At 51.4% G+C, this 8,033-nt stretch overlaps 1 protein-coding gene across 1 annotated transcript; it reads left to right on the top strand.

Annotated features, from left to right (window-relative positions):
- Positions 1-1,438: 1,438 nt before the first annotated feature.
- On the top strand, positions 1,439-7,580 carry LOC125320995 (SH2B adapter protein 1-like). Its single transcript, XM_048293435.1, has 7 exons — positions 1,439-1,536; positions 2,054-2,171; positions 3,691-3,769; positions 4,489-4,577; positions 5,241-5,485; positions 5,861-6,026; positions 6,212-7,580. Exons 2-7 carry the CDS (start codon positions 2,069-2,071, stop codon positions 6,250-6,252), a joined length of 723 nt encoding a protein of 240 aa, XP_048149392.1. The 5' UTR covers positions 1,439-1,536; positions 2,054-2,068; the 3' UTR covers positions 6,253-7,580.
- Positions 7,581-8,033: the final 453 nt, after the last annotated feature.

The following is an 8,033-nucleotide window of genomic DNA, read 5'->3' on the forward strand; positions in this document are numbered from 1 at the left end:
ATGAAACATCCCACTAAACCATTCAATAGCCTTTAAAAACACAACCAAAAAAATCTCAGGCATAGCAGCTCCCTCTGCTGAGTAAAGCTGACTCTGGTGTTCAGACCAGCTCCCCATTCCACATCTGCCAGCCAGGCCAAGCAGAGGCTGCTGGGGCTGTGGGAGATGTTCCTTGCTTGATTGATTCCCATTGCTTCACACAGACACAGCTTTTAGTCCTTTAGTGTAAACACCAGCAGATTACTGATTCCTCTTGGAGCTGCAGCCAGGTAGGAGCATAGCATGCAGGGGAAGACAACCTCTCTTTTTTTAGTTTTGGGGGGTGGGGGGGGTTGTTTTGGTTTTTCTTTTTTTGTTGTTCCACAAAATAACTATCCATAAGCAGCACATGAAGAATCAGAGGAGGCAGGGATGCTTCCATGGCATCTCCATCCCAACCAAGGAGCCTTACGGAGACAAAGACTGGTGTCTCAGCAGCTGTCCTGATGAGGTCACCAACAGGTGTTCAAAAATTAAGTTCATTTAGCGTGGGGGTGCATGATTTATAAATAAAGCCTGTGAAAGGCTTTCAATGCACCCTTATCTCTTTTGAATTATTCATTTTGATGATCAGAAATGGAGCAGGAGTGGGGCACTGCTGCTGCAGGACAGCCCTCAGGAAGGATGGCTGCTGTCTCCTCCTGGCATGCGCCTTGCTCATCCCTTCCCCAGCTACTGGCAAAGCCTCCCTGAAGTAGCCATTAGCTCTGGATGCAGCAGCAAGAGGCTCAAGCTCCCCTGGGGTTGAAACTGCCCCACTTCCTACTACTGAAAAATATCTATGTGGCATAAATAGAGCGTCTGCCAGGCTCCCAAGCATTGTCCCATGCCTGGATCCTCCAGTCCCACATGGAGCCCGTTGGCCAACTCTCCTCCACAGCAACATCCTTAGATGGAAAAGCCACCTCCACCCTCCAGAAGAAATGACCTGAGTATCATAACTGTTATTGCATATTGCTCAGTTTTGATATTTCCCAACTATTTAAAATCCCAGAGGAGTTTGTGAGGATCAAGAGTTGGAACACTTGTCCTATGTAATAGGAGGGATGAGGATTTCAAGGGGGGGCATCTGAACCCTGAGTGTTTAAAGCTGCAACCGGCCGTGAACGCTGACGTGCCTCGGATTTCCCGGGGGGCTCCTCGGCGGGGGCGCCGCTGACCCCACCGCCCGCGTCCCCGCAGCGGCAAACGCCGCAGGAAGCCGCGCTGAAAGCGCGGGGCGGGGCTCAGGCAGCCGAACACACGGAGGCCGCCCTTCCTGAGGCGCGAGGAGCCCGCGGCGCCGTCCGCGTGCCTACCCAAGGGCGCATGCGCACGATGCCGCCGTCTGTGGTGCGGCCTCGCGTTGCTGTCGCTCACCCCCTCCTCCATCTTGGGTGGGGCAGGCGGCGCTCCCGGTGCCGCGGCGGGCTCGGCGTGCCCGCTGCTGGCCTGGCAACTGAACACGGATTTGTTCGGAATCTGACTGCACCACTGTGCTCGCGGTTCAGAGAAACTGTAAACTGTCTTCAGTAGCTCGGCTTAAATTTAGAAGACTTTGAGATCTGCTTTCTCACTCACACTGTATTATTAAATGTACATGGAATGTATTGGGGGTTTATAGGCTTAGGGGGGCTTGAGGGGGTCCGAGTGGGATTTGAGGGGTCCTGGGGGGCTCTGAGGGCCCAGGGGGGGCATGATTGAGGGGGGTCATGGTTGGGTTTGGGGGAGTTTATGATGGTTTGGTGGTGTCAGAATGAGATACGGAGGGTCCTGGCGGCAGATTTGGGGATCTGAGGGGATGGGAGTGCTTTGGGAGAGGGTTAAGAGGCCGGAGGGGGCTTCCTGGGGCGACCCAGAGGGGATTTGGCATCCTGGGAGGGTCAGGGTGGGATTTGGTGGTTCTGGGGGGCTATGGGGAGGGTCGGGGTCATCAAAGTTGGACTTCGGGTGAATTGAAGGGGAAATTAGGATGTATTTTGAGGCGATTCCGGGCCCCCACTCACCCTTTGCACCCCCTTCTCCCCCTCGCCAGCACCCTCCCCCTAGCATGAGCGGCCCCTTGGAGACTCTGCCGTCCTGCGCACGCCGCCCCAGGGAGGGGGGCCTGGATTCGGGCTGCGCCACCAGCTCCCCGCACCAGCCTGGCACAAGTAATCCCAGCAATGCTTCACCAGGAATTTCCTGGTGCACCTTGAGGCCAAAGTTACCCGATGGGCCGCTGAGAACGGGGGGGCAAATTGTGGGGGAGGACCCAAAAGGCTGCCCCCCCGCCCTCAACTCAGCGCCTCAGTTGCAATACTACTCTGGCTCTGAGTTGTCCACTGCTGCTTCAGATTTGGAACCCCCTTTTGGGGGGAGTTTCAGAGGGTTTGGTGGTGCTCCCCCCGCCTTGCAGGAGGATGGGGAGGGAGAGGAAGACCTCCAAAACACCCCTGACTCCCCCCCACCCCCCCTTCCCAAGTTGAAGTTCCGCAAAAAGTTCTTCCAGAGCATCGTCCAGAGCGTTCGGGGCATCCTGCAGTTGAAAGAGGGAGGTGCCAGTGGGGGGGGGCCCACCACCCAGGCCCCCCGACCCCGTGGCCCAACCACCGGCTCTTCCCATTCCCCCCAAACTCCAACTCTTCGTGGGGCTCCAGAGACCACCCAAATCCCCGGATTCCCCTTGAGCAGCTGCACCAGGGGAATCCCCTCCCAAAAACAGTGTTCAGAGTTCCTGCAGCTGCTGTTCCCCGAGGATCTGGCGGGGGGAGTGCTTGGGGCCTGGAGAACCCCAGAAACTGCGGTAGGGGGGGAAGAGGTGTCACCTCCTGCTCCATCGCGACAGCAGCAGTGCAGCCCTGGAGTTGTTCCTGCCCCCAGAGGTGGGTTGGGGAAGGTTTCAGGGCTGCTCTACTCCTTAGGGGGAGGCCCAGAGGAGTTTGTGAGAGCCAAAAGCGGGTTTGAGGGAGACCCAGAGGGAGCTGGGGACGGGTACAGGGTGGGCCTTGTAAAGGGTTTGGGCAGGCCCTGAAAAAGTTTTGTGGCACCTTGAGGGGGGCTGAGGGTTCCCCAAGAGGACTGGAGGGGCCGAAAGACGGTTTGAGGTTTTGGGGGAGGCCCAAATTAGGGGGAACCAAAAAATGATTTGGGGGAGTCACTGTAGGAAAAAAACAGGAGGGAAAAGTGGAGCAAACAAGGAAAAAAGAGGGAGTGGGATGGATGGATGGATGGATGGATGGATGGATGGATGGATAGATGGATGGAGCTGGGTGTCCCCAGTGGCTCCCCCCACCCCCCCAAAAGGCCTTGAAGGCCTTGCTGAGCCTCTTGTGTGCAATGCTGGCAGCCCCGCATCCAGCGGATCCCAGAGGCAGCACCTTTGTGATCCAGGTGGAAATGGGGTCTGCACCCATATTTTAGGAGTGAATTGGGTGGTTATGTCTTGGCTTTGGGGCTTATTTAGGGCTGGACTCAATTTCTGGGGGAGTTGGGCAGCTGTGCCACAGCTTGAGGGGGCTGCACCCCAGTTTTAAGGGTCCTCAGAGGGGATTGGGAGAGGCTGGACCCCAACTTCGGAGCTGTATCCTGGTTTGGGGACTTAGTGCTTTATCCCAATTTGGGGACTCTGGAGGTCCCCCGGAGGTTTGTGGGGGAATCCTGACCCTGCTGTTCCCATTCCCATATGGACAGGAGCTGCTCCCAAAGGCTCTGGACCCGTGGCAGCAGCAGCAGTGGCTCGAGGACCTCAGAGACTTTCCGAGCCCCCAGTGTGAGCCCCCCACACATTTGTGGTGTCTCCCTGTCCTCAGGGACCCCCTTTTCCCCTCTCCCCCAGCTCCCATCCCCTTTTCCCCCCTTTTTCTCCCACTTTTCCCTCACTTTTACAGGTTTTACCTTTATTTTCCCCATTTTTATCTGTTCTTCCTTGTATTTCTTCTTTTTTTTCCCGTTTTATAATTTTCTGCCCCAATTATTTATTTTCTGTGTTTTTCTTCCCATTTTCACTTTTTTTCTCATTTTCCATCCTTTTTCTCCACTCTTCCTTTCCCCCTCACTTTTTAAATTCCTTTCCCCATTTTACTCCATTTTAAACCAAGTTTCTTCATTGTTTGCTCCATTTTTCCACTTTCACACTTTTCTATTGTTCTTTATTGACATTTTGCTGTCAATTCTTGCCATTTTTCTATAATTATTTTTCCTTTATTTTCCTTCTCTTTCCTGTTTTTTCCAAGTTTTTGTTCCTATTTTTGCTTAATTTTTTTGTTTTCTTTTGTCAATTCTGTTGGTTTCATTCCCATATTGCCATTCTTTTCTTTTTTTTCCTCTTCTCCCTTTTTTTTCCTAATTTTTGTGTGGTTTTCTCAATTTTTCTGTGGGTTTTTATCCATTTTAACCTCTTCCCCCCAGTTTTCCCTTTTCTTTTTTCCTTATTTTCCTCTGGTGTTCCCCCATTCCCCTCCACTAACTTCCCCTTTATACCCCCTCCAGGCCCCACTTTGTGCACCCCAGGCACGACCCCGAACCCTTCTTGGATGCAGAGCTGTGTGAGGGGGACAACATGGAGCTCCTGGCTCGAGGTAACCCCCAAAGCGCCCCCAGACTGCCGCAGGCCCCTCTCCTGCCCTCCCCTGTTGCCCCAGGTGCTTACGGGGACTGTCAGATCCGCTCGGCCCCTCCGCTCCATCCCCACCTAGAACTGCCCCTCCATGCCCCCATGAGGAGCCCCCAGGACCCTTCACACCCCCGCTGCCCTGCCCTTCACCAGCCCCCTGATGCAGCACATCGGGGGGCAGCTGGACCCTGAACTGGGGGGGCATCGGGGCAAATGGACATCCTCTTTGGGGGAGTTATCTTGATTTTGGGGCTTATTTTGGCATTTGACCTAGTTTGGGGGGGACTGGACCTGAAATGGGGGACTGCACCCCCATTTGGGGGGGATTTATCCCAGTTTTGGGGCTGTTGTATGGCTGGACTCCAGTTTTGGGGAGAGTAGGGGTTATCCCAGGTTTGGGGGTGCCCAGTGGGCATTTGGAGGCTGTACCTCAGTTTTGGGAGGATTGGGGGTGATTTTTCCCAGTTTGGGGGTCCTTTAGGGAGAGGTTTTGGGGCTTCTTAGAGTGGTGGGGACTTCCTCCTCCCCAGGACCCCGAGTTATCCCCCAAATTGCCACGGGACCACCCTATCCTGGCTTTCCTCCCACTGCCCCCCCAGACACCCTTCCAGGGCTGTTCCTTTTCCAGGCAGTGGTGCTGGACTTGGACCCGGAGCTGGGGGAGGGTCCCCTTTGCCCCGCTATGAGCTGGGGGAGCCCCCCTGGCACCCGCTGGCTGCGTTTCCATGGTTCCACGGGACCCTATCCAGGCTCCGTGCAGCCCAGCTGGTGCTGTCGGGGGGCGCAAGGGACCACGGGCTGTTCCTGCTGCGGCACAGCGAGACCCGGCGTGGGCAATACGTGCTGACTCTCAACTGCCACGGCAAGGCCAAGGTGAGGGGGCTGGGACCCCTGGGGTTGGCAGTGCAGAACACAGGCTTGGGGGCTCAAAGCATGGGGGCTTGGGCAGTTAAAATCTGGTTTTGGGGGAGCTAAAGGCCAGGTTTTTGAGCCTAAACCCAACTTTTGGGGTCCCAGGTGTCAGTTTTGGGGTCCCGATGCCAGTGTTGGGATGTCAGGAACTGATTTGGGAGCTCAAAACCCAGGTTTGGGCCAATAAAGTGCAATTTTGGAGGTGTCTAAGAGCCATTTCTAGTCTCTTAACCCCCATTCTTAGTTGAGTCCCCAGGTTTTGGGTCTGATCTCCCATTTTTGGGGTCCCTGTCCCCAATTCTGGGGTCCCTGAGCCCTGTTTTCTGGGGTCTGCAGCATGTCTTGGTGTCCCTGAATGAGGCCAGCCAGTGCTGGGTGCAGAACCTCTTATTCCCAAGCATCTTTGACATGTTCGACTATTTCCGGGTGCACCCGATTCCACTCAAGTCAGAAGGCGATGCCACCCTGCTTGCCTATGTCGAGGCCCCACGCTGGTTCTCCGGTGAGGGGGGGTCAGGGTGGGATTTGAGCAGTCTTGGGGTGGATTTGGTGGTTCTGGGGAACTCTGGGGAGGGTCATGGTGACCGAGGTTGGATTTGGGTGAATTTGGGTGGGGTTGAGATGAATTTTCAGGTGTTTTCGGGCCATCCCCCCTCATCCTTTGTCCCCCTTTCTCCCCCTCCCCAGGGCTCTCCCCCCCACACTCCCTGCCAGGCTGGCATGAGTGATGCCAGCGCCAGGCATGGGTGGCCACTCACAACTTTGCCCGGCACTGTCACGACTTTGTGGAGTCCCACCTGGGTGGGCCTGAAGCAGCCGCTGTTTCCTGATGCCTTTCCTGGAGCACTTTGAGGCCAAGGTCACCCAAGTGGCCACTGAGGATGGCAGGGGAACTGGTGGGGGGGGCCTCCCAAATGCCACCACCACCCTAGGGTGCCCCTGTGGCTACACGATTCCATCTCTGAGGTGTCTGCTGCTGCTGTGCACTCAGAACACCCTTATTGTGGAGACTTTTGAAAGGTTTTGTGATACCCCCACCTTGCAGGAGGTGGTTTTTTTGTTTGAGTTTTGTCTGGGTTTGTTTGGTTTTTGGGGGGTTGGTTGGTTGGTTGTTTTGTGAAGGCAATTTAATTCAGCAGCATTATAAGAATAAAAATCAGGATTCAGAACAGAGTTGTTTTATTAAAATTAAATGCTTTGGTATACTATATTCCTTGAGTCTGATTAAAGGTATAAAAATGTTATTGATGGGTAAGTAGGCACATGGTTAATGAGTATTTCTGTGATGGATGCACTCCCTAGCAGACTTTCGACAATTTGACTCCATTTTGCACTCTTTTATTTAATAGCATACAAATTAGGGCAAATGGCAGAATTTTGCTACCAAATAAATAGCGTTATTTTGCTAAGATAATGTTTAATCTGTATCCTGTGAAATAAAATGTATTTTGAAATAGTTTTCAAATGCTGGTAAATTTGAGTACAGAATGAATAGATTTCGTTGCTTGTTTGAAAGACCTGGAAGAAATGGAAGCTGCATTTATTACATGATGAGATTTTTGGTTTCTTCTGTCAGAGATGTACACTGGAAACTTGGAAGCAATTTGTCTTTGTAACACTGGCAAACAGTTGTAGTCTGTCTCCATTATTGTTTTTTTACAGTTTAGTTAACCTATAGCTAATTAGAATGAGCCTGTTAATGTGTGGTTTCTCTGCTGAAGTTTATTTACTTTGCAAGTACTCACCGAAATCTTTGCTGTTTCTGAAGGTGATTTACAAGCAATAAACTCAGTTTGCCCATGTTAAAAGTACTTTTTATTTTTTTAAGATTGTTACTAATTTTGAGAGCTGATAGTAAGAGATGAAGAAAAATACAGTCTTTGGACTAAGTCAGCTTATGAGACCTTGGAATTTACATTGACTTCTGCTGAACTAGAGATGCTTAAAGGCTGTTTCAGTGTCTAGTCAGAGTCCTATTCTTACATAATTTTAAATCCAGACAGTGGCTGCACTTATGGTTTACAGTAATGCCAGAAGAGAGATGGATCCTATTACTTGCCCCAATTGTACTAATATTTACAGGTGGTGTGTTGTTAGAGAAGAACATGTTAATAAAAGGAAAAAACCCTAAACATGTATTGATTAAGGATAATGTGTATATGTGGAGTTTTTTACTGTGTGGGTTTTTTTAACTCTGTCTTTTCAAATCATTGAATTTTTTAATTTAATTTAAAATGACAGGTATTTCAGAAGAACTGAGAGTTATGTGTCTTGTTTTTAGGGTATAAAATAATTTCAGTTTTCTTCATACTTAAATTAATTCCACAAAATATTTAAGGAAATATAGAATTTGTAACTAGTTAAATTGATCTGAGCTTAATCCTGCTGATGTTGACTCTTCCTGTCTTGCTTCAGTAGAAGCTCAGCCCCTATCTTTTATTTACATAAAATTCAGAAATGTATATTGCACATTCTCCAATAAATCGATTATCATACAGATTTGCTTGTT

The sequence above is a fragment of the Corvus hawaiiensis genome, unplaced genomic scaffold (genome assembly GCF_020740725.1).
Source record: "Corvus hawaiiensis isolate bCorHaw1 unplaced genomic scaffold, bCorHaw1.pri.cur scaffold_32_ctg1, whole genome shotgun sequence".
Classification (NCBI taxonomy): domain Eukaryota; kingdom Metazoa; phylum Chordata; class Aves; order Passeriformes; family Corvidae; genus Corvus; species Corvus hawaiiensis.